We start from the raw sequence: 27938 nt of genomic DNA on the forward strand, positions 1-27938 counted from the left end.
AAAGTTTGTTACTTTTTCAAAGCACATCTTTTCATGATGTATTTTATATATTGACTTTATTTTTTATATACTACAGGAAACATGCTCTGTCAATAAACTTCAGGAAAATTAAATACATGATTATACATGACTTTGTTTCTCACTTTTTTTCAAGAGACAGATTAACATCCTTTACGTATTTGAAGGTGGGTGAAAGTGTAAAGTAAGTAGCGAGAACTGCTACATAATTCCAGAGGCCAATATTAACACTGTGTTCTAGATTTGTTCCAGGAGGCACCATTCATGTGAATACATTCCATGTGAATGGTGCCCTCTAGAGTTGTGCAACTCAACAGAACTATGGGTGGAGAGAAAATAAAACTTAAAATAAGCTTTTATCAGTGTACCTATCAGCTAAAATACATTTCTTCTGAAAATAGCTAAAAGATGGTCAATTGTAAATAAGTAGATTTGGAATGATATTGAAAGGGCTCACATCATCGCAATTCTTCCCCTTTTTCAGAAAAGGTTGATGTACATGAAATCTACCCCAGGGACAGCAAGATAGACAACTGTCACCAAATTGCTACCATTCATTCTTGCCTTCAACTTTAGAGTCTTGATATTAATTCATATCTACTTCTTGTATAAATCAATTTAATCTCCAAAAAGCTGTAACTTCCCTGAATAATGAGAAGTTCCATATGTTTTATCTAATTACATTTAGCTTATTTGTAACACTAGAAACAAGCAGTGTATCTTGCTAACCAAAATAAGACCTATTTTAGTTCTTAGGCAATCTGAAAGAAGCAAATGAATGAACAAACGAGATGAGAGCTAACCTTCCATATAATAATAAGTAAGAATAATTTTAAATAAGGAGAAAGAAAATATATTATTTAATGATTAAAACAATACAAAATTTAAAAGTATGTACTACCTGCCAAAATTTTGCTTCTAGCTGTCTTTAAAATGTTGGCTAATCCTTCTGACAACCAATTACGAAAAAGACTTACATTGGTAATATATGGTTCAATAGCTTGAGCTGTCCTCTTCAGTAAAGCCTTTGCCAAATCATATGCTTGCTTGTTTAAATTCTGAAAAACATAAACAATATCTATATTACGTATCTCTAACTATGAAAAACAAAATATTACCTGTATTCCAAAAGCTACTCCTGAGTAAATGAATGAGAAAACTAAACTCAATTAGAACAAAAGAGAAGGCAAAGCCACTTTTCTTCTTTTAAGACTAACTGGTTTACCTACATCATAAGATCCCTTCCAAGAAAGGATAATTACATTTTCTTCCTATCTCATTGACAGCATAAGGTAAACCATAGAAAAGACCAATAAATGTTTATTAGATAGAAGAGGAGACAGTCATTCTAAACCTAGTCCCGAAGTCAAATCAGTTCAGCTTAGTACAAATACACGCTGTTTTACCCCAGGTCCAGAAGAACCAAAACATCCTAAGAGAATGGACTGCGTTCTAATGTGAACAAGAATGGAGGGCCCACAGGTGGGGAAAAACAAGAGTTTGGGGCAGCTATGGGACAGATTTACTCAAGCACATCTCAGAGCATAGATAAGGCCAATGATACAATAAGAAACAACAAACAGTAAAATATGAAAAGAAAAAAGATACAAGAAAAAAAATCTTAAGAAAATGTTTCTAAGAGATTCTGATGATGACAAAAACAATCAAGACCAAAGATCTAAAAGAGAATTGCTATTCCAATTTAAAAACATTACAGAAAACAGGTACACTGCAGATATCCTGAAACTCACATTTAGCATATTTTTAGATTTACCTGCATTGATGCTTCTATTGAATTATTTCATTTGTAATTGCTGTTTAGTATTTTACCATATAATATACTACAGCTTATTTTCTCATTCTCCTACTCACAGACATTAAATTGTATGTCTTATACATGCTTCTTTGGGCATATAAGAAATAATTTTCTGTAAATTCCACCTCTACCATTTTTCATATGGGCTTTTTTGTCCTTATTTATTTATTCTATAAATTCTACACACTAAAACTTTGTCAATTTTATGTATAACATATCTTAGTCTGTATTTGTCTTTTCACAAGTTTATGGTATTTTAGAGATAGAGAAGTTTCTAGACTTAATGTAATCAAATATATCAATATTTTCCTATTTGGCTTGTGCTCGCTGTATCTTTCTTAAGAAATTCTCCTCCACAATGAGATTTAGATGTTGCTTTATATTTTCAAATAAAAATTTAAAGATTTGTTTTTCAGATTTAGAACTTTATTCTACCTGTAATTTATTTTTATGTATGGTGTAAAATAACATTATTTCCCATATGGATATTTGATTGTCCTAAAACAAGTCATTAAATAGTCTGTTATTCCCTGCAGTGACCTATAATATAAACACTCTCAAGTTTCTATATAACTATGGAGCCACTTGTAAATTCTCCATTACTTCCATATGTCCCTTTGTCTATTACTGCCTGATTATAGTCAAAGGGATATATGGAAACAGTCCCCACTTTCTATTCCTCTCCAAAAATGGTTAGCTATTATTGGCCATTTGCTCTTCAATGTGAATTTTAAAATCAAGTTTGTCAAATCACCCACACATGTTCAGACTTTCTCTTTTGATTGGATTATCTATTCCTATGCAGAAATCTGGCATCATTATGATACTGAGTTTCCCATCCCATAAATATAACAAATCACACAGCATATTTAAGTCTTTATATTCTTTTTGTCAAGTATAATGATTTAACATAAAGTTGCACATTTTTGTGAAATTTCTAAGCAGCTCAAGTCTTTGTTAAAGCTACAAATTTATTAAATTATACGAACAGCTTTTCATATATTGAACTTATATCTAGCAACCTTGCAAAATTTGCTTATTTGTTCTAGTAACTTATCTGTATATGGTTTTGTGTTTTCTGCAGTCATATTAACTGCAAATAATTTCAGTTTATTTCTTCCTTCTGATCCTTTTATCTTTTATCTCATTTTATTCCACTAACTTAAGACCTTTAATGCTAATTAGAATGGCAATGTTGCCTTTTCCCTGAGTAGAAGTGTTACTAAACTTAAAAAAAAAAAAAAAAAAAGCTTCAGCATTTCACCATTAAGTACAGTATCATACATATCCTTATCATTTTATGGAAGTTGCTTTCTATTTCAAATCTGCTAAGAGGTTTTATCATAAATTATACTGAATTTTATCACATGGTCTTTTTCTACATCTATTGATATTTTTTCTTTGATCTGTTAAGTTACATAAATATCTCCGTCTATGGTAAACATTTTCTAATGTTAACCTATATTCCTAAAATAAAGCCAATTTGCTCATTATCAATATTAGTTTATACCATTCCAAATGTTATTATTTCATGTTGAATTTATGTGATTATAACTTTAGATTAAATTAGCCTATGATTCTTCTTACTTGCTTAGTTTTGTCTAGTTTCCCTATGAAGATTATATTCCACTTATAAGGTGAACTGTGGAGCATTTCTTCCTTTTCTATAATTTGGAAAAGTTTGATTGATATAAAGATTGTAATGCTACTCAAATGATTAGTAGGTAATCTCCTGACTCAGTTTAAGTTCTTTTGTGGTAGGTCTGTGTTCTGCTGCTGTTGCTTCCATTTAGGTTGCTATTGTTGTTTGGGAGGAAGGGATTTTGTTCATTTTATGAATATGGTTTTTAAAACCAATTAGATTTCTTTTGCTGGTTAAAGGTTATTCGAGATTTTTCTCTCAAGACAAATTTGGCAAGTTATATTTTCTAGGAATTTCTTTTACCTAATTCCAAATATGTTACCATAAAATATTCTTCATGGGATTTTCTTTTTATTTTTTTAATGGCTGCTGTTCCCATTTCATTCTAAAACTGTATATTGATACTGAGATCTCCTTTTTCCTGATTCAACTTGCCAAGGATTTGCTTATTTAATACATTTTTCAAATGGCCAGCTTTGAGGTTTTGTGAAATGTCACTATATTTTCTTTTTTTTTTTTTTTAATTTTATTTTTTTGAGAGAAAGTGAGAGAGAGACAGAGAGAGAGAGCATGAGCCAGGGGAGGGACAAAGAAGCAGACTCCCTGCTGAGCAGGGAGCCCAATGCGGGACTCAATCCCAGGACTCCAAGATCATGACCTGAGCTGAAGGCACATGCTTAACCAACTGAGCCACCCAAGTACCCGTCACTATATTTTCTATTTCATTGATTTCTGTATTTCCTTCTTTTCTTCCTTACATACTCTGTATATTCTGATATTTTTATAACTTCTTGGACATTTAGCTAATAAAATTAGATTTAAAAAACATTTTAAGTTGTATCCCACAAGTTTTAATATGTATCATTTTAATTCTCATTTCTAAATATTTTATAATCACCATTATGACTTATTCTTTTGATAAATTATGGTTGCTATAAACTTGTTTTTGTTTCAAATCCTCAATATGCTTTTTATAAACTACTGATCTACTTAATTTATAATCACTGGGAGAAGTGATTTAAAATGGCCCACCAAGTTGTGAGTGTTTTTTTCTCCTTATAATTCTTTCAATTTATACTTTATATGTTTCCAGCCTATGTACATGCAAGTTTGAATACCTTCCTGAGAACTAAACCATTTATCCTTCTACAAATTCCTTCTTTACCCAGTAAAGACGATTACATCTAATATCAGTACAAGCTGCTTCAGTTTTCTTTCGTTTAGTACATTCCTGGCAAGGCTTTTTTCCATCTTTTTAAAAGCTCTCAACCTTTTTGTAACAGTATTTTGTTCTTATCTCTTATTGAACAGCTGGATTATTTTCAATCAAATCTGACAATCTGTTTTAAGTAGTAAATTTAGACCATTTATATTTATTGTAATTCCTTTTACTATAATCCTGAAAATTTTAATATGAATACTTCATTTCAAGTTAGAAGTTAATCAATAGCTCTATACTCCTGATCACCACCAAGATTAGATCACTCATTAACTCCATTAAGCCAGTCAATCTTATACATTTTTTGCATCCAGTAGTTCAGGACCGTTTTGTTAATCTCTTTAATTAATCATTATAATTATTACTGCTACTATTTTTTTTATAGATCAGTTCTTATTTTTTTTGTTCACCATTATTTCTTCTTCCTTGCTTCTATTAATTCAATTTCCATCATTCTACAGTACTCACATAGTAGTTCTTTCATGAAGAATCTTGACAAGTGAATAATGTCTTAATTTCACTCAAACTGGATAGGCAACCACACACATATACACATAAATGCACAATTATTTTTTCTTAGCATTTTGGAAATATAGTTCCATTATCTTCTGGCATCTATCCTTGCCACTGAGAAGTGAGCAATCATTTTAATCATTATTCTTTGGTGAGAGCTATGCCTTTTCCCTCTGGGTGCTTTACAGATTGTCTCTGGTTTGGTGTTCTACAACCTCTCCAGGATGTTCCTGGACTGGGATTTATTTTTATTTATTCCTCTCACGACACTTTTGCTACTTAAACCATAAATCCATGCTTTTCAACAGTTCTGGAATATATTAAGCAAATTCCTATTTAAACATTCCTTCTCCACTTTCTACTTTGTGTTCTGAAATAACTACTAAATATACTGGTCCTTTTCATTCTATATTTCATGTCTCAGTATCTTTTATGTTTACTTTATCTCACTTTATCTGTGTAATTTCCTCTGATCTGTGTCCCAGTTCTCTAAATATCTTTTATAATCCTATAAGGATCTTAATTTCAATGACCATTTCTCATTTTTACCTTTTTCCTAAACTTCTCCTTTCATATATCTAGCTATCATGTTTTTAACTCTTATTTTTATGTCTTTGATCCCTTTAAGCACATGTTATCTTAAATTCTTTTAAGAGTATTTATTATTTTTATCTAATGTATTATCTGAATTTTTAAGTCTATTTGCAGTATCTGATTTTCAGCATTGATGGACTATTTTAAGAGTCTGGAAATATTAAATTATGAGGTCATTTCCATTGAAGCACTATTTGTGTGAATGTCATATACCTATAAAACTTAGATTATACCTTGCCAAAAAGGTCTTCAGTTTGCACAGATCTTTATACTGGTGTCTGGTCCCTCTCTTTAACCTCTCTCTTTTCTCTCTTTCACAGAAGAACCATTATTTCCAACTGTTTACTGGAGAGTTAATCATTTTCAAGGAACATGACACACAAACATACATCTTGATTAACATCACCCAGGGAAGAAACACTGTCATCAACATATCCTTTGTCTACAAATTAGTAAAGACTTCCCTTTTAATTTCACCCCTCCTCTCCACCTACACTACTGCTGTCTTTCACTTAAGGCTCTAACTGGTTTTAGCATCTCCTGATATATAAAGTTATGTGATAGCATCTAAGTAGCTATCACTCCTGAAACATATCCTATACAAACTGAGTTATTACAGATATTTTATCATATAAACTACATCTATTTAATTTAATTAGTAACTATAATTAAACATTGTTTCATTAAACATTAAACATGACTAATATTTCATTAAACATGTTTCATTAAACATTAAACATGACTAATATTAATATTAATCAATTAAAACAGATCCTCCAAAACTAAGGCTGAAGCAGGAAAAATTATATTCAGAACATAAGCACAAACTCTTGACCTTAATATTAACGGGCTTTAGACATATTTCAGTATATATTGCTACTTACCTTATGGGCAGGTACCAGATTTACCAAAACTGTATCCAAAAGCTCCTGAGATACTGTATCGCCTTCACAAATAATAGAACTCATGAGGTCTACCATGTGCATGTGAACTTTCTGATTGTGACCATTGCTGAAATTCAAAATAGATATTTTATTTAAAGTGTACAGGATTTACTCATAACGTGGTGTTGACAAACACTACTTTATAAAACATGATATTAAAATATTAATTAAATCAAATTCCATATATTCATTTAAAGTTTCCCTCTCTCCCAAATCTTACGGTGGTATCAAAAATATATTTTTAAACTGCATTTCCTGGATTACTTTTCCCTAATTTTAACCAGTCTCACAATCAGAAGTAATTAAATCAAATGTCATCTTTAGTTTTACCTTAAGTTCAGAAAATCAAATTGCTTTGAAGTTAATTCTAATAGATATTAAAGAATACACCAAAAAACTCAACTATTTACATGAATCAGAGAGTAATATTTAAATAAAAGATAAAAGTATAATCCAAAAAATATTTTTATATTGGCTATAGATTGCCTTATGCCACTCTTGTATATACCTTACAATACAAAACTGATTTAGTTCTATTCATTTTTAAAACATCTCTAAAAAATAATGTTAATGAGTTCTTAAGTTACAACTCTTAGCCTTCCAAATATTCATCATAACAAACATAGTTTATACATATTCAACTATAAGTTCTAAATTCTTTATATTAAAAAAAAGTTACATGCCTAATAAAATAAACTTACTTTATAACTGAAAATAATGTTCTGTATAATTGGGTAAAAATTTCATTGCTATCTTCCAACTCAAAGCATATGTTATATGACTTGACCCAAGCAATGTTCTAAAAATAAGAAGCAAAAAAAAAGAAAGGTAAATACTTTAATTAGTAAAAACATACAAGCACAAAAACCAATTTAAAATGTCATCATAAGATACACTGCTTACCTCAAGTAAGTAAAAATACCTATTGAATTGTGGGCTTTTTGTATCTTCTAGCCCCTTCAACTGCCTTGTTATAAACATAAATATATCCTTCAAAAAAGAGAGACAAAGTATTATTTAGATTATGAATGCTAAATGAAAATATTCACTAACTTCCTAAAGCTAATTCAGCACTCATGTGTATCCACCATGATAAATTTAAAAACCAGGGGGAAAACTGTATTTGGCTGGAACTTCTTAAAAGAACCTTATCATATAAAACCTTCTCATATGAAAACACTAAATATCTTATTACCCTTCACAGGAAAATAGTAAATAGTTTACCATGATCTTAGAGAATGAAACACTTCATCTTAAAGCAAGTTAAAAAACTAGAACTGGAAACTAGTAAACCAAAATTTATCCCATTATCAGTATAACAAAGGTTTTATCTATGATGTTACCAGTATTAGTATTACATACTAATAACAAAGGTTATACTAATAATGTAACTGAGAGCTAATTAGGTTTGCTGGAATAGCACTATATAGGTAATTATACAGCAAAAACACAGTATAGGAAACTTAGAATTCCAAAATAAATCACCAAGTGAAAAGACAATAGATCACAGAAACTTAGAAATTTTAAAAAGACCTGTAGAAGTTAACTATCAAGCTTCCTACCTAACCATTAAAGTTACTTGTTTTTTCCCACCATTTCTCAACCTATTTCCATCTGTTGGCTTTTGATTTTTTACTACATCTTCCTTTTGTACCTGGATAGAGATAGGTTCAATGGCCCTTAAGGCAATTTTTATGGAGAGGATGTTCTTAAAATTTTGGAAAAGGGTAATTATAAAAGCTAATTCTGCAAAGGAATCATGCTAATCAATAAATATAAATAATATTAAATAAATAAAAAGAAAAGAGAAAAAATGTTTTCCTTATAAGTAAAATGATAAACAAGAATATTTTTAAAAGAGAAAAATATGCAGTTAATGAGTAGCTTTTCAAAAAAATACTATGGAAATTATATCCTTCAAAAATGGTCACTTTGACAGTAGTACTGTACAAAATACATCTTTTGTGAATAAATTCTCCTAGTGTGACTAAAAGAAAACCAAGTGCCACAATGACTACCTAGAGACAGACAACAGTCACTCATTTATAACCTTTCCAACAATCACTGACCTACCCATGAAGCCAAGTGTATAAAAAGAGTTTTCTGATAACGATAAATTTACAGTGGAAATATGAGCAAAGTGTCACAGTTTTCTATTACTGCCACTGCAGACAAAGAAAAATACAAATTTTATGCTAATCAATAATGAAAAAGAAAAGACGCTTTTAAAGAAGACCAAAAATTCTGACCAGAAAAAGTAAGATACTGTAAACTTTTCAGCTATGGAATAATCCCAAAAGACTCTAATTTAATCACAGCTCAATATTCTTCTTATAAACTGTCCTGTTATAAATAGAACAGATGTGTAGGTATTCTTTTAGGAGGACTTTTTATTACCCCGAAGTCCTGAGATAAGTCAATGATTATGCAAACTGAGAAACACACGAGAGGCAGAAGAAACCTGTAGCAGCACTCTTAAATAATTAGACCTTCCTCTTCATAAGAATGACAACAAGACATTAGTAAGGAAGAGCCCCACAGGTCATTTCCAAATTAGAGGTTTATAATTAGAAAGCAAAATATATACCTGGGTACACAACTCCACAACTCAGCTCATGTTATCTACTTAAACCTCTGACCATTCTTAAATTCTACATTTCAATTCTACCTTCAAGTGACAAATACTGTCACTATCCTGAGATTCTTTACCAATTAAAATATTAAACAATCATGCCCAAACCAGTTTGGGCATTCCACGCTAGAATTTTGGCAGACTTGATCAAATGAGCAGGTTCCTCACTCCCAATTATCAGGAATCATATCAGGACTCTTTTTCACCACTGTAAACCCAGTTCCTAACACATAATTAACATCAATACTTGTTAAATGAAATAAACCTGAATTGCCATCATTTTCTCCACACTGGTATTAATAATCTTCCTATAGACTCATTCTCTAACCCACAATTTCCACAATTATCTCTTTTTTTTTAAAGATTTTATTTGAGAGAAAGTGAGAGAGAGAGAGCACAAGCAAGGGGGAGGGGCAGAGAGAGAGGGAGAGGGAGAAGCTGATTCCCCGCTGAGCAAGGAGCTGGACACTGGGCTAGATCCCAGGACCCAGGGATCATGACCTGAGCTGAAGGCAGACGCTTAGCTGACTTGAGCCACCCTGGGCCCCCCACAATTATCTTTTATTACTACTGGTTTTTCTAGTTTTCTAACCTATTTTATTCAATATTTTTTGTACAGCTCTAGTAATTTCACACTTTGGTCCAGCAGCTGAATTAATCATGCTATTCCCCTTTTTTCATCTTTTAAAGATTTTCCATTCATATGGCTTTACTTACAACTACTTTAACCAAGTACTAGGTGTCTTTTCTACCTTTTCATTAAAATTTTGTTCACTGTATTTTCTTCCAAACAATTCACATCACACATATACATTAGGATTCATATAGTATAAATTCAGGCTTATACTGCATACTATGTTTTAAATAATGAATATGGTCTTCAGTATAGATGTTCAAAAGGGAAAAGGAAGTATCCCTCCCACCAAGTGTTTCTGAAATAGAACTAATGATAATATAATATAAAAAGTATAGAATACACTGCACTAATCTACTTCTTATCCTAAAGATCAAAAATTGTTTTACAAAAGTAAGTACTAAATGAGGAGTGGGGGAGTTCTTTAAAAAAAAAAAAAAAAAAAGTTGTTTAACAAAAGATTGCTGCAGTCAGTGTCAAAGAATACCAAGAAATTATCTAAATACTTTAAGTCCCATTTTAGTTAGAAAGACAAATGAAAGTATTTCTTGGAAGTTCTTTAAATCAGTACTTGCCTTTAGTTTATCAGGGGATGTGTAAGGAGCTTCAGGAGCATAAATCCTGAAAATATCAGCAAGGCAGCAGGCTACCAGTAAGCGAACATCTTTGTCAGGATGCTTGAGGAAAAAATCTGAAGCAAGATGTAAAGCTAGGTTTAAATAAAGCTCCTTTTCTTCTTCAGAGTCCTGGTCCATATCCATGAAAGTTTTCACAACCATCTATTCAAAAACAAAATAATGAAATAATGAAATCCTTCATGCAAAAAGTCATTTGAAATAACAACCATATTAATTGCAAAGATTAACTTCCAAATAAATAATATACAGTACTTTCATTTTTCCCTTGAAAGTATCTGAGAGAACAAGATCCTTCTAAAACTACAAAAAAACTAATTTTTCTTTAAAAGACTAAAATACTTTTCATGCACCCATCATACCTGCTAACCAGATAAAAAGTTTAAAACTAGCCTTGCATGGAGTTTCTGGTCTCACTTTTACAAATGGACTACAAGGATTATGTCCTTCTTAAAAAGAGCAACCCCTTTTTATAATATACCTACTCCTTTTATTATATATACTTCTAAAGAAAAAACCTAGGAAAAGAAGAAAACAATTTATTTTTCCACGTGACCCATAAACCACTCCAGATACATGGATTTATACATTCAGCTAAAAAAGAATAAACAGATTTAAGGATGATGAAGATGTATTCCTAAACGTTAAAAAGCTACCACAAAGTGACTACCATAGCATCCAACAAAATATTTCTTGTGCCACAGTAAAAGAGAACATGACATGGACAGTTTATTAGTAGGACTCAATGGCACGTATGGAGTAAGCAGAAAGAACCTATAGGAAATGGTTCCTTTTGCAAAAACATTTACATAAAAGTAGTAGGACAGAAATAAAAATGGTGAGGAATGGTACTAGTTGAATTCTATAAAGAGCTTTTTCTAATTTCAGTATTAGTTGTCACAATGAACCCTGAGTCATACTATTCTTACCTCAAATGAGACTTTTAATTGCCTAACTTGACAGGAACACACATTTAAATAAAACTCTAATGGAAAGGTGACCATCTGGCATCCACTAGGTGGTGCTGCAAATACTAATCAACAAATAGGACTGGCCACCAACTATCAGTATCTATGACTTGGTCCTTGAAAAATACAAGGATTTCTACTCTGCTACAGAGTTAGATTTCTGAGTAGTAAGTTTTCCAATGCCTTGCTGGGGAACAGTGTTCCTCACAGGGCAGACCCTCAGTTCTACTATACCAGATGCCAGAACCAACTGTAAACTAATCCTTCCAGTCTGGCACTATAGTTAGTTTAAGGGTACAAGGTCCAGGACTACTCTCCTAACTTTTAAATTTTATTCTCTTAAGATATATGTTTGATGGCTTAGGCATATCATGAAAAGAGGCAAAGGAGAAAAAAAAAAAAGACCTACATGCAGGAAACCATTTCTTTTTCTAGACTCTGTTCACAAAAGAGAGGTTCAGTATATTTTGAATAGAATATTATAGGAAACTCTAGAAATTATATAATAAATAATGACACCTTATATATTAACAAACTTTTAATTTATAAAACTTACTCCTGTAATTGTACATATCAAAAATTACTGTCAGCCCACATTAAATCCTTTTTATATTTCTCTAAGAAGGTTGCTAAAAATAGTGGGTAAGTGTAAATTAGGAAAATAAATGAAAAAAACTATATTAACTAGATTACTGCTGGGCATAAATGTCTAAAAAATAATGAAAACATATTACAAACACTAAATGTGAACACTGTGGAAATCATTCCACCAAAACTAACAACAAAGTTTACACAAGGGCTAGATAATAAGAATTCCTCAAAACTGTCTACAACTCAAATGGTGTTATTAAGCTCAACTGCTCATGTATAAGTCATCTATTAAAGAAGATGTCTGAGGAAATAACATCTCTAAAAGATAGGAAATGCTAATCAACTTGTAAGTATAGCTTTTGCGTTTAACAGTTTCGTAGCAAACAACAGAGATGTTTACCTATCACTGCTAAAATATAAACTAATCTGAGGAAATAAAGTATTCACTTCTCTAAAAATTCAACAAGGTCAAGAGAATTTGATACAGAGAAAATGAAAAGTGTCACATACAAAGGATTTGTAGCTTCACTATTTTTAACAAAATATATACAACTTCCTAACTAGCACATATCAGTAATTTTAATCTGCTCAAAGATGTCTTTTCCTTTGAATAAAAAAAATCTGATATCTGACATTCTAATACTATATGCACAAAACTAAGACTTTATATGAAATTTATGAGTATTAGAGTCCTTTTCTTCTAATAAAAATAAACCATGCAGCAACAGCTATAAAACAGTACTTTGCTTTAAGGCTCCGGGGTCTTCAATGATTAATTAATGCAGGTTTTCCAGTCTTGAAATAGAGACAAATAATAATGTATCAAGCAACATAAATGTCTAGGTAGATACAATTTAGAAGGGGAAAAATGCTCAAAAATAAAGAACATCTCAACTAACTGATAAATCAGCTTAGCATTCTGCTTGGCCACTCTGCTCCTTTAACCATTTTACAATCACAGGGACTATCACTGCCCTGAAGAAAAGGTAAAATATTGTTCAAACACATATAAAGAGACTCTAGCCATACAGAGACCACCTCATCTATGGAAGGTCACCATTAATCTTGATTCATTGCTGCATATCAGAAGCAGAGGGAAAAGCTGAAAGTAAAGCTCTTTAACCTACTCCAAAATAACTTGCAAGTAAAATACAGCCTGAGTGCTCAGTACAAAGACTTAAAACTTCCTTTCTTATATTAAAATGATTGTTTTTGTAAAATCAATGAGATATAGAACAAAGGAGAACTTTATACAGACAACAATGAATATAAGAGTACTACAGATTTATTCTTTATACCCAAGTATAGGAGGCCCTAGAAAATCTAAGCTTCACCTTTCCAGTTGTTCTCCCATTAACAGTAGCTAAGGAAACCCTCCAGTTTTGTACGTACTTCCGCTCTCCTCGATCCTTTCCCTGCCATTTTTAGCTTTCATTTGCTTTTTTAAGGTGCCCTAACAAAATATAGCCCTATGTGATTTCCACAGGTAACCCCCCACCCTAAACAGATGTCCCAAAACATAACACAATTCTACTCACCTTTAACCGTCTCACCATCTCCTCTTTAGATATTTTGTCTGAGATTTCCTTGACGCCAGGAGGATAAGTAATTTTTCCATCATTGGTTCTTGTCTTTGAGTGAGCCATGATGGAAATATTTTTACCCCTAAAACAAGAAAACTGTTAGAAGCAAACAAAAAAATAGGCATAAACAAAATTAATAATAAACATGAAAAGTAACTGTCCCCCCAACCAAATAATTTATAACTACTTCCTAATTTATAGTTATTCACTTATCTAATTAATGAAAAACATTTTATTAAGCATTTCCCCAATTTTTTTCAATTGTATTTTCACTTCCATTTCTACTAATGGTAAGTTGGGTTATTTGCACTAACCCTCCAACTAAAAAAACTGTAAATAATAGAAAAAAAATCCAAAATAAGCTTATTTTTTAAAGCACCACAAATTACTTGTCCCAAATAAAAGAGAATACAGGAATCCAGAGAGGTAAACAGAGCACTGAGCATTATATCCATTTATACCCTGAGGACATTTGCCAACCCTGACAAATCTAGAATTCAGTTCTGGCGGTCTTATGAGGCAAGGGGGACAGAGGTAACTCTTAACCTGGCAAGGGAGAACATCAAATAAGAGACCTTCCTGACATCAGCGCACAATACTACTCTGTCTCCAAAAAGATAACACCCGCAAAGATAAGCCAGAAATCAACGTGCACCCATGCCCCCATCAACAGCCACAGGAAACAGCAGAGAAAGTTGCCTTGGTACTAAGCAGAGCAACATAATAACAGATTCAGCTAATTAGTTTTTGCCATGGGCCTGCACATTGGCTATGGTTCACATTACCTAAATTGTCCAGAGAACCTCAACACATAAATGCAGTGACCCCTGACTGGTAGTACCACAAAGCACCAAATACAAGTAAAATTCTACACCTCAAAGAATCCCCACCATGAGGTTTCTAGGACAATGAGCATTATCAAGTCAAAAATAATCAAGCACCTAAGGACACATGACACTGTATGCAAAAATCTGCAGAAATACCAGGCACCAAGACAGAACACACAAAGACTTCACATATTACAATTCTCAAACAGATTACAAAATTACTATTTTATTGTTTTAAAGAAATAAAAGTCTAAAATAACTCAAGCAATAATTATAGAGAGCAAAGTAGAACAAAAAGTCAAACTTCTAAAACAAAAATGGAAAAACTGAAATTAAAAACTCAGTGGACAAGTTTATTAGCAGATTAGAAAAAGCTATTAGAACTAGTGAACTGGAAGAGAAATCAAAAGGATATAAAGAAGAAGAAAGGACAAAGAAGTTTAACTTATGATTCATGGGAGTACCAAAAGACAAATGAAGGCACAGGCCCCTATCTGAGTAGAACAGCATAAAATTCAAGAAGCCAAACAGAATTAAACTCAATAAGAAGAACTGTAGAAGACAAACAAAACATTAAAGCAGTCATATTACTTTGAAAGGAACAGTATTTATAAACTAGTAAGTCAGCACAATATAAGCCAGAAGACAGCAAAATGTCATCCTCAATGTGGGAAAAGAATATAATTGCAAAGCTAAAGTTTACATCCAAGGAATATAATTTTCAAGAATAGGATGAAAATACAGACAAATTAGCCAAACAAAAGTTGGAAGCTATAAGTAAATATATATAGCACTTCCAACATTGTTTAGCACATACTATGCACTTTACACTATACATACATGATATACATGATCAGGTTAAAAAACCTAGATTTTAAAATTTCACTATAAACGGCTTACAAAAAACATAAAGAAAATATATGGATATGAGATGCTGAAAGTAAAAGGATGAGAAAATATACCATGCAGACACTAAACAATCCAATTACAAAATGGGCAAAAGACATGAACAGACATTTGAAGAGGAAATTCAAATGGCAAATAAGCTTATGAAAAAATGTTCAACACCATTAATCATTAGGAAAACACAAATTAAAACCACAATGAGATCTCATATACTATTAGAATGGCTAAAATAGAAAATAGCAATAACATCAAATATAGACAAGGATGTGAAGAAACTGAATCTAGACACTGCTGGTGGAAATGCAGACTAGTACAACCATAGTTGAAAATAATCTGGCAGTTCCTCATAAAACTGAACATGCACTTACCATACAAATCAGCCACTGCACTCTTGGGAATTCTTCCCAAGAAATGAAAGCCTGTGTTCATGCAAATCTGTACAAGAATATTTGTAAGAGCTTTATTCATATACCCCACAACCAGAAGCAATCCAAAGCCCTTCAATGAATGAATGGTTAAACAAACTCTGATAGATCCACACAATGAAATACTACTCAGCAATAAAAAGAACTGACTTGCTGATACATTCAATAATTTACTGCCATTATGCTTATTGAAAGAGCCAATCTCAAAAGGCTACATGCTATATGGTTTCATTAATTTAACATTCTTAAAATGACAAAACTATAAACATGGAGAACAGATTAGTGGTTGCTAGGGTACACAGATGAGACTAAGAGGTAGCATTACGGAATTCCTTTATAATTCTGTATCTTGACTGTGATGGTAATGACATGAATCTATACACAAGATCAAACTATACAGAACTACACAGAGACAGAGAGAGAGAGAAAAATATTGTGCAAAAACTTGAGAAAACTGAATAAAATCAGTAATCTAATTAACATTATACCAATGTCAACTTCCTTACTTGATATTGTACTTCAGTTACAAAATATGTCACCACTGGCAGAAGATGAGTGAAGGGTTACCGAATTCTATGTACTATTTTAGCAACTTTAAACCTATAATTCTTTCAAAATAAAAAGGTTTAAAAGCAAACCAATCAACTGTATTCCTATGGATAGCAAATAGGAAGTTTAAAAATACAATTTACATAGAAGAGCATAAATTAATCTAACAAAAGATGTACTTTTACAGAGAAAATCATAAAGCTTTACTGATAGAAATCAAAGAAAACCTAAATAAATAAGGAGATATCATAGACTGGATTGGAAGTTTCAAATACTATAAAGATAGCAAATCTTCCCAGTGATTATGTAGTCAATACAATCCCAATCAAGCCCAGGTTTTGATTTTGAAACATGGCAAATTTTTAAAAAATTTATATGTAAATAAATGCAAAAGGCCAAAGTAGCAAGATACTTGAAGAAAACCACTATAAATGGATTTGTTCTCAAATATTAAAACCCATTATAAAGCTAAAGTAATTTAGATGATGTAGTACTTACTGTTGCAGGAAAAAAAAAGAAAAGAAAAGAAAGGATTAATGGGAAATATTAGCCTAGAAACAGACCCTTCATGTTTTATACATGAAATTTAATATATGAAAACAGCAGCAGGGCATATCAGTAAGAAAAGATCAGAGAGAACAAAACAAAAAGTTCCAAATATTGCCTAATATTTTAATAATATTGTCTTCCAATCCATGAACACTGGGATATCTTTCCATTTATTTGTCTTATTTCTTTCACCAACATATTGCAGTTTTCAGTATACAAGTCTTTTACTTCCTCAGTAAAGTTTATTGTGAAGTAACTTTTTTTTTTGATACTATTGTGAAGAAATTCTTTTGTTAATCTCCTTTCCAGATAGTTCACTGGCAGTATATAAAAACAGTAACTGATTTTTGCATGTTGATTTTGTATCCTGCAACTTAACAGAATTTATTAGTTCTACAAATTTTTTTGTAGGGTCTTTAAGGGCTTTCTACATATGAGATCATGTCATCTGTGAACAGGAAATTTTACTTCTTCCTTTCCAATTTGGATTCCTTTTATTTCTTGCCTTTACTTTATTCCATAAATGCTCTGGGTAGGACTTCAGTACCATGTTGAATAGAAGTGGCAAGAGTGGGTATCCTTGTCTTGTTCTTGATCTTAGAAGGAAACTTCCTATTTTCACCACTGAGAAATGCAAATCAAGAACAAGATATCACTTCACTCCTGTAAGAAAGGTCATTATCAAAAAAACAAAAGCTAACAAGTGTTGACAAAGATGTGAAGAACAAAGAATTCTTGTACACTCTTGGTGCGATTGTAAAATGATGCAGCCACTATGGAAAGCAGTATGAAGGTTCCTCAAAAAAATTAAATATAGAACTACCATATGATCCAGCAATCCTGATCCTGGGTATAGACCCAAAAAAATTGGAAATCAATAACTCTAAGAGGTATCTGCACCCTTTTTCACTGCAGTATTACTCAAAATAGCCAAAATATGGAAAGAACCCAAATGCTCATCAATAGATAAATGGATAAAGAAAAAAAGGTTTATACATACAACAGAACATTATTCAGGCTTAAAAAGGAAGAAAAGCCTACCATTTGCAACAATATGGATGGACCTGGAAGACGTTATGCTGAGTGAATTCAGTCAGTCACAGAAGGGCAAATACTGCATGATTCCATTTATAGGAGATATCTAAAATAGTCAAATTTGGGGCACCTGGGTGGCTCAGTCGTTAAGCATCTGCCTTTGGCTTGGGTCATGATCCCAGAGTCACAGGATTGAGCCCCACATCGGGCTCCCTGCTCAGTGGGAAGCCTGCTTCTCCCTCTCCCACTCCCCCTGCTTGTGTTCCCTCTTGCTGTCTCTCTCTGTCAAATAAATAAATACAATCTTAAAAAAAAAAAAAAGTCAAACTTACAGATACAGAAAATAAAATAGTGGTTGCCAGGAGATGAGAGGAAAAAATGGGGAGTTGTTATTCCATGGGTGTAGTTACAGTTAGAAAATATGATTAAATTCTAGAGATGTTTTATACAACATAGCACCTACAGTTAATACAGTGTTGTACACTTACGAATTTGTTAAGAGGGTAGATTTCATGTTAAGTGTGTTCTTACAAAAAAAAAAAGCAAAGAGACACAAGGAAACATTTAGAAGTAATAACTGTGTTTATCTCAAGTGACACCTGTGTGGTAATGGTATCATAGGTGTTGTATATAATATGCATGCATTTTTTTCTCTGTATCAGTTACAGTTCAATAAATCCATTTTATTTTTTTAAAGATTTTATTTATTTGACAAAGAGAGAGAGAGCATGAGCCGGGGGGAGGGGACAAAGGGAGAGGGAGAAGCAGGCTCCCTGCCAAGCAGGGAGCCTGATATGGGGTTCGATCCCTGAGCCAAAGGCAGAAGCTTAACAGACTGAGCCACCTAGGCACCCCAATAAATCCATTTTAAAGAAAGAAAAGATTGGGGCGCCTGGGTGGCGCAGTGGGTTAAGTATCCGCCTTCGGCTCAGGTCGTGATCTTGGGGTCCTGGAATGGGCCTTCCTGCACTGGGCTCCCTGCTCAGAGGGGAGTCTGCTTCTCCATCTTCCTCTCCTTCTGTGATCTCTCTCGCTCTTGCTCTCTCTCAAATAAATAAATAAAATCTTAAAAAAAAAAAATAGAAGATTTTCAAGTACCCTCTGGGAAATAAAATGCTTTGCCCCATCTGCTGGGAAAAAAGAAGAGGAGTGGCAGGGGGGGCGGGAAGGAGGAGGAAAAATAATGATGCTGCTGCTGCTGCTACTGATGATGATGATGGTGGCGGCCAGTGGGCAGTTAGATTTCCAGAGAGATGTCTGAGCTAGGGACAGATTTGGGAATCCTCAATAACAGTTAGAACCAGGGGCACAGATGAGAGCATTCAGGAAGTCTTGTAAGGTGAGAAGAGATAAGAGAAGACACGTCTTTAAGAAACAGACAAAAAAGAGCTTGCAAAGCAATCTGAAAATGATCAAAGAGGTAGGGAGAAGGTGCAGAAAAGCCATATCAGAAAGTAGGGGGGTACACCAAGTTTCAATTCAAGACAGGGAGTGGCCAACAGTACTGGACTCTGCAGAGAGCTCAAAATGAAAAAACTAAAAAGAATCCATTGTAGGTTTTTTTTTTAAGATTTATTTATTTGACAGCGAGAGAGGGAACACAAGCAGGGGGAGTGGGAGAGGGAGAAGCAGGCTTCCCGCCGAGTAGGGAGCCCGATGCGGGGCTGGATCCCAGGACCCTGGGATCATGACCTGAGCCGAAGGCAGATGCTTAATGACTGAGCTACCCAGGCACCCGAATCCATTGAAGGATTAACTGTAATTATGGTGATGACTGCACATCTCAGTAAATTTGCCTAAAAATCACTGAATTATACACTTGAAATAGGTAAAATTTATTAATTTTATGCTACGTAAATTATAGCTCAATGAAGTTTTTAAAAGTTTTTTAAATTTTTTCAAGTTCTGAGACACTCTAATACCCCCCCCCCCCAAAATAACATCGTACCTATACCTCACACCTTACACAAAATGAATTCCGGGTATTCGTGACCTAAATATAAAAGCAAAATATAAAAAAATTTTAGAATATAATGCAGGAGAACAATTACATGACCTCAGGTTAGGAAAAGCAAGAACCAAAGTCATAGCTGTGTTCCTTCAACCAAAGAAGATATTTAACAAAAGCCCAGAACAAATCATTTCAGGGGAAGTTAAATAAATGTGACAGGATTCCCAGTTTTCCACAGAACGTGGAATGTAACAAAGTCTCTGCCTTTCCTTGACAGAAGTAAAAGCTGATGCTGACCATTCCTAACAAGAGATACACAATTGTAACCACAAACTGCAACTAAATTAATGTAGACATGGTGCCTTTGTAGAATAAACTCATCCACATAGTCAAAAAATTTGTCATAGTCAAAAATTTGTCAAGTGCTTGTTACTTGCATAACTCTTTAGCAGTGACTACAGGGCAAAATGAGTAAGACGGATCTCAAAAATCTATTCAAAAAAGTCCCCCTAAATAATTAAATCACAATAAATTCTAAAATTATCCTAACAGAAATAACAAGCTTAGAAAATATAAAATTGAAAGAAAGCCCACTCTGTAAGTGAATGGGAGTGAACTTGGTAATAATATATAGAACAAAAAAAAAGGACCAAGAAAACAGTTCAGAATGTGTTACTAATCTAGAGAAGAAAGTTCAGAATTTGTTACTTAGGATCTAGAAGTGTGACTGAAGGAAAAAGTGGAAGGAAGTAAAGGGAGCTAAGGAGGAAAAGATAAGAGCCAACAAAGGGGCAGGTCTACTCAGTATGCACTTCAGTTTTATAAACAACAGTAGTAGAAGCAGATTTGAAATATCTCTGTGAATATATATAAGCTGTTTCTTCAGCATAAGACATATTTACTGGCCCTTGTCTACCAAGCAAACTCTATGTACCTTAAATTCTCACTCAAGTCTGTAAGTCTATGTTTAAACTTTCCCTGACTTCTCCAAGCAGAGCAAGTCTCCTCCCCCTACAGCTAAAAACTCTGAACACATCATAATTAGCATTTATCACATCATATTTAGTGAACATATTCTATGTCCATTACTCTTACTAGGGCTGTAAGCTCTGTAAGCCAAGGATAGTGTATCATTTTTATGTTAGCATCTATTACAGAGCCTAGCACAAAGCAGGTACTCTGGAAATCCTTGCTGAATGAATGACCAGAACTATTCTAAGAAATGGTGGCTACAACAGGCAATACAAACCAGAGAGAGGCAAAATCAAATACAGTAAAACCAATCAGGAAACTGCTACAAAATTCCAAGTCAGAAGGGGGAGCTGACTGCAGGCAATCATGGGAAAATAAGAAAATGGATTCAAAGACTTATGAATGATTTTAAGGAAGAAGTAGAAAAAAAAAATAAGAGAAGTAGAAGATGATTACAAGATTCAAAGCCTTTGTTCCTTGAAAGTCAATTACTTAAATATTTACTGGGAATTTACTTAGTGCAATATACTATGCTAGACACTAGGAATGCAATAATAAGCAAAATATATAAAATCTCTGCCCTCATCATAATGGAGAAAGAGAAAAACCATCGAGAGATTAAGTCTTGGGGAAAACATCTGGTCTAGAAGGCAACTAAAAATGTAGATCTGAAGTTTTAGAGAAAAACCAAGGCCAGAAAATATTTTAGGACCATGTACAGCTCATGTTTTATGAATTTACAAGATCAGTTAAGAAAATGTGTAGGATTAGCTAAGACACCAAGACTGAACCTTGAGTAAATATCTATACTGATACGGGGAGGGGACACGAAGAAAAAGAGAAGAGAGTCAGAAAAGGTAAAAAAGCAAAAAATAATTTTTTTTAAGCCTAGAGAAAAATGTTTGAAGATGAAGGGGTGGCATACAGTGCTCAATATTTCAGAAATACATACATACAAATACATACAAAATGACCTGAGCAAATACTCCCTTGGACCTGGCAAGGTGATCTTTAAGAAAGAAGTTTTCTGAGAATAATAGGAATAAACACCAAACTGGTGTAAGAAAGAGAAAAAGGTGTAAAGAAGAGGGAAAGGTGTAAAGAAAGAGAAAAAAGGTGTAAAGAAGAGGGAAAGGTGTAAAGAAAGAGAAAAAAGGTGTAAAGAAGAGGGAAAGGGAGCAATGCTGAGGAAGAGGGGAAGGGTATAGGAAATAATTAGGATCTTCAATTGTTATCAGAAATAAAAATAAGAGATAGTGATTTATAACTGCTCCTCTTAGGTTTAAGACTGTCAAAGAAATTATCTGACAATTTATTTCATCTCTGTGGAATTATAATTACTCATATTTAAGGTAGGGTGGATACATTGAAAATGAGAAAATAACAACTGTACTTAAAAAATAATTTATATAAAACTGACCAGTGTCAGAATACATTTTATATACTATATACACTATAGAACAAAGGACAAATTCCTTTCTCCATTTAAAATGTACACACTTTTAATTTCACCAATTTATAGCAAAACCATAATAATCCAGAATTTCCCTGTTTTAAGGGTAATGTGAAATGAATACTTTCAGAAAACAGTTAATTTCATTGTACGCAATGTGTTGTTATATTTACATTTTTATGTCCAGTATGAACAATAAGTAAAACACAAGAAAATATTCTAATACTAAACAGCTTGTACAATCTTTCAGTAAGTTCAAATAAAATGATTATTAATTAAAGGAAACATATCGGTATTTTTAGAAATCATACTGACAGTTCTAGGAACAAAAATCAATGGTATCATCATTCTTCATTCTGATATTGTCAGATGTAAATAAATGTTAAGATGAAATAAGACTGAAGCAAAAATATTTAAAGATCCTTTCAGTGAATGGGAAAGAAGAGCAAGGTTAAGAGTAATAGGAATAATCATTTTTTAATTGATCTGAGAAGAGATAAAGACAGGTATCTGCCATTTTCATGATGAATTTGCTTAAAAATCCAATATGTGACAAGTTCAAGGTCACAAATCAAATCAAACCACTACCAGAATCCCTACTTTGCCAAGTTTATTAAAAACTATTTTTCTTCCTGGGACTTCACTCAGGTAAAGGTGGAATTAGAAGGAAAAAAGGTTTGTAAAGAGTCTGGAAACTGCAAAAGGCAGTCTTCCCACAACCGGTACCTCTTATAACCAGCAGATGGTGCCCTCCATAAAGACAACCCTTCCAGTACATAGTCATTACAAAGTAGAAGAAGTTAGGCTTATTCTTAGGCCAGGGACAATTAAAAAGCTATTGTGAGTGTTTTCTAAGAGAATAAAAGATAAATAGATTATGTTAACTTTCCCTAAGTATATAACCTTAAGGCCATGTTTACCTATTTTCCAACTATTCAAACAAAAAGCTGCTTTTTTCCATATACAATGTTACCACTAAGGCACCATGTAACTTGAATTCATCTTTTTTAAATTCAAATTAAGTGTATTTAGTAGTTATCCCTATGAGTTCTGATTAAGCAAAGTAATTTTAAATGGTTTAGGAAGTCCTTTCAGAAAACAAACTCATTTTCATATTTTTGGCAATGTTTATTTATAGAAGGTTAAATATATTTCTTGCCTACATTCTTTTTAAGGATCATCAATCTTACAGAAGGGAGTAAAGTTAAACTTAACTGGTTCAAACAGAAAAGGAGCCCCAGGCCCTAAAACATCTCAACTAGTACCAGTTTCTAACTAACAGTACAGAAAGTATTGTTAAATCTTTTTAAAATAGGATTTTTTATATTAATAATGATGGTATCTCTCATTTATTGAATGATTGGTATTTCTCTAGTCAGTCATCAGCTCAATGTCCTATTCAGTGGGGGAATAAAATTAAGTATTCTTCTATGCACATCAAACCTCATGCTGTACACATTCTTGCACAACCCCCTATTCTTAAACTTGCCTCCATTTCACTGAGAAAATAGAAGCTCTAACAAACAGGAACTTCCCTCAGTCTCCCATCACTAATCTACTGGCCTACCTACTGCATTTATACCCATTCTCTCATTCCTTCCTGTTATTAGAAAGTATGTTAGCCTTATATCAAAAACTAATCCCTTCCAGGTACACAAAATCCCACAAAGACTGACCTCACTAGTTGTCTCCTCTTTCCTCTGCATAAGCATCCTCAGTGTCTACTAGATCCCTTCTCTTAGCACCCAATATACTCTGCTCTTGAGTGGAAGGAATACTATAGCACACCAGCTTAGACTACAAATACCCGTCCAGCTACTACTATCTTCTCTCTCAAATTACCTTCACAGCCAAGCTTCTCAAAAAGCGTATTTCCTACCTTCACGTCTTCAGTTCCCATCTACTTTTTATACTAACAATCTTGTTTCCAACACCCGCCATCACCAGCAATAATGCTTTTGCCATAATCATTGTAGCGGACTTCAAAAACAGCAACAGATTTTTCCCTTCTCTGCATCTACGCCCTTGCAATGTGACTTTGTTGCTCCTCCAATCAAGAAGAGTGTTTTTCCAGCCCTTGAATCTGAAATGATCTTATGACTTGATCCAATGGGACATTTGGCAAGCTTAGTGTTTCTGCCTTTGAGGTTACTAACTTGCTGCTCTTGGAACTCTACTGAAGTGCCCAAGCCCAGAAGTTATTCCACTAGAAAATGAGAGGTCTCAGTTATTCTAGCCATGATCATCATGAACAAGCCAGCCCCAGCCAAACCTAGCAGGTGATCACAGATGTATACCTGCAGATGCATGAGGAAGCCCAGGTGAGAGATCACTAAAGCTGACCCAGATGAGTAGAACTGTCCAGCTGCTGCCCAGCTAAGCCAAACTCTGCCAACCTGCAGAATCAGGAGCCAAATAAATGGTGGTTGTTTTAAGCTGTTAAGTTTCGGGGTGATTCATTATGTAATAAAAGCTAACTAAAAGTCATCATTGACTTCCATGTTGTCGAATCAAATGAACACTTTTCTAATCCTTACTTAATTGCTCGGCAGTATGAAACACAGTTGATCGAACCCTCCTTCTTGAAACATTCTTTTCCTTTGGTTTTTACTCCATTTTATCTCTTCCTGATTTTCCTCCTACCTTACTGGTCAACTCTTCTCTGTTGTTTCCTTTTCTATCCAGGCTCTAAATATTAGTAATTCATCAGAACTCAATTCCTACCCCTTTATTCACTTTTTTAAAGTAGGCTCCATGCCCAGCGTGGAGCCCAAAGCGGGGCTTGAACTCACACCCTGAGATCAAGACCTGAGCTGAGATCAAGAGTCGAATGCTTAACCTACGGAGCCACCCAGGCGCCCCTATTCACTTTTTAACCTATATTTTTTCTCCAGACTTTTGCCCTAGGCTTTTTAAAACCTACTCCAAAGACTTTAAAATAATACATACCCTACACCAACAGATCTCTTATGAACCCTAGTCCACATATACAACTAGTTAACATTTCCACTTGGTTTATTCACAAAGGCATATTGAACTTAAAATTCCCAAAACTAAACAACAAACTATCTCCCAACTTCTTCCCCCTCCAAAATAACCTTCCTTCTTCTATCTTCTCTCTGTATATGGTGACTTAGAGTACCCAACTCGTTCCTCCCAGAAAATTGGGGGAGTGACCCTTTCAACATTTAAAAGCAACCAAGTCCTGTAAATGCTACCTGCTAAATACAAATTTGTATTTGGCCATCATTTCACCACAACTAATCTAAGCCACCTCCAATTCATTCTTCAAACAGCACCTAGGACGATCTATGGTAACACTAATGATCTAATGTACTAAGGTACACTAATTTCTTCATATCACTGCCTTAACTTAAAATACTTAAATAGGTTCCCAATGCCCTTAGAATAAGTTCTAAATATACTAATCTGACCACTTTAATCACTATACTCCTGTCACACCTCTATTTCTTAAAGGCACCAAACCAAGATCCTTCTGTCTCAGTGTGTACTATTCTTTCTGCTTCAAAATCTTTTTCCTCCTGTCATCCCTTCTCTGGTTCTTCAAGTCTCACATGTCGATCCTCGGGTATGCTTTCCTGAGTCTGCCCAAACTAAATTAAATCTCTATTACATGCTCTCAACATCACCCTGTACTTTACCTTCAAAGGATTTATAATAATTATAGGTGTTTATCCTCTAATGTCTGTATACCCTTCTGAACTTGTATGTACCATACGGGAACAAGAATCCAATTTTGTTCACTACTGTATACCTAAATGCATAATACAATGATGGGCAAAAAAGCAAGAGCTCAACAAATATTCTTAATTATGAGATGAACTACATAATTACGCCCATTTTATAAATGAGGAAACTGAGGATCAAAGAGATTAACTATGCTGAAGTTATCCAGCAACTATACTGGAACTAATCCATACCTGATTCCCAAACCTTAACCTAATGGTTCCCAACTTTTGGAACACAACTGAATCTCCTAATACTCAGGCCCAAACACCTGCACTTAAAAAAGGGTTCCATGAGGATTTTTATATGCAAAGTTAAATAACAATGCATCTTATCAGCCAAAAAGTTAACCCAAATATCTATTAATTGATGAATAGATAAACAAAATGTGGTATATCCATACAATGGAAAACTAATTAGGAATAAAAAGGAATAAAGTACTGATATATAACACTGATGAACCTCAAAAACATTCTCCATATAAGAAAAGCCAGACACAAAAAACTACATATTGCACAGATTACATTTACATGAAATATCCATAAAAAAGCAAACAGATGAGTTGTCATCTGGGATTGCGGTTGAGAAAGTTATCACCATAAGTGGACACCAGTAATCTTTGGAGAACAATGGCTATATACTCTAAACTTACTAAAAATCATGGACTTATACACATAAAATGAGTGTTATAAAGAAAAAACAAAAGAGAACAATTCATTCTGTCAGATGGTAGAGAAGGTTGTCAGCAGCATATCACAGAGTTGGAATTTAAGCTGTGGAAGACAATAGAATGGCTAGGTGTGGATTCTAGGATTCAAGGTAACTGTGAAGCAGAGGAAGCACTGACCAATGAAAAAAAAGCACGAAAATATGCTAGGTCTGAAAAAACAAACAACGTATCTGTTGTTATATGTGCCTTTCTAGAAAAATCTCACATTTTGCAAAATCACACTTTTCAAAATAATGGTTAAAACAGAACATTAGCAAAACAACAGCAATCCAAATAACATACAAGCATAGTCTCCACTGGCATTTGTTCCCAGCATCATAATCAAACTTTTCAGCCTTAAATATAAGAGTTCAGGTTTTCTCAAGATGTAGGCCCTTGAAGGTAGTACTGTACTACTAATAGAAAAAAATTCAGCAAAATTAAAAACAGCCTTCAATTTTTTGTTAAACAGGGCGGAAACAGCCTCACAGATATTTCATCTGCACTTGAAGCTGTACTAAATAGATGAACACAGATTTAGGGATTCTTGACACTATTAAATCTTCTGCTTGTAAAAAAGGCAATTTTGCATCAGGATTTTCAGCCTTTTTTTTTTTTTGTATCTATAGATTTAGATGATCACTTTAAAATATGTTATAGCACATATTTTTCTTCATGACACAATAAATCTAAACCATCTTTTTTGTCAAACATCTACATCCAATATAACTTCAAACATAATATATGGTCCCACATTTTAAGGTTTTTTAAACTTCTACTGAGATATAATTGACACATAACATTATGTTAGTTTTAGGGGTACAATATAATGATTCAGTATATGTATATGGTGTGAAATGATCACCAAAATAAGTCTAGTTAACAAGTTACAAATTTTCTTTTCTTGTGAAGAGAACTTTAAAATTTTACGTTTACCATACTGTAACTACAAAACCTTTAAGTTGAAGTTGTTAATTAAACGTTGGTCATTATAAATACTGTATTACTTTTAATTAGGTAGAATTA

At 33.3% G+C, this 27938-nt stretch overlaps 1 protein-coding gene across 7 annotated transcripts in view; it reads right to left on the minus strand.

Moving 5' to 3' along the window:
- Positions 1-27938, minus strand: part of PDS5B (PDS5 cohesin associated factor B) — a 193367-nt gene that overhangs the window by 110105 nt on the left and 55324 nt on the right. For 6 of the 7 annotated variants that reach the window (XM_078070475.1, XM_078070474.1, XM_078070476.1 and 3 more), the window contains exons 2-7: positions 13745-13871; positions 10588-10791; positions 7650-7736; positions 7448-7545; positions 6687-6813; positions 996-1076 (exon numbers count right to left, since the gene is read on the minus strand). In XM_078070475.1, coding sequence (XP_077926601.1) covers positions 996-1076; positions 6687-6813; positions 7448-7545; positions 7650-7736; positions 10588-10791; positions 13745-13852 — 705 coding nt within the window. In that variant the 5' untranslated portion in view covers positions 13853-13871. Of the gene's footprint in view, positions 1-995; positions 1077-6686; positions 6814-7447; positions 7546-7649; positions 7737-10587; positions 10792-13744; positions 13886-27938 lie in introns of all 7 variants that reach the window. The other variant, XM_078070472.1, reaches the window with a different exon arrangement.

This window comes from Halichoerus grypus, chromosome 4 (assembly GCF_964656455.1).
Source record: "Halichoerus grypus chromosome 4, mHalGry1.hap1.1, whole genome shotgun sequence".
Taxonomy (NCBI): Eukaryota; Metazoa; Chordata; class Mammalia; order Carnivora; family Phocidae; genus Halichoerus; species Halichoerus grypus.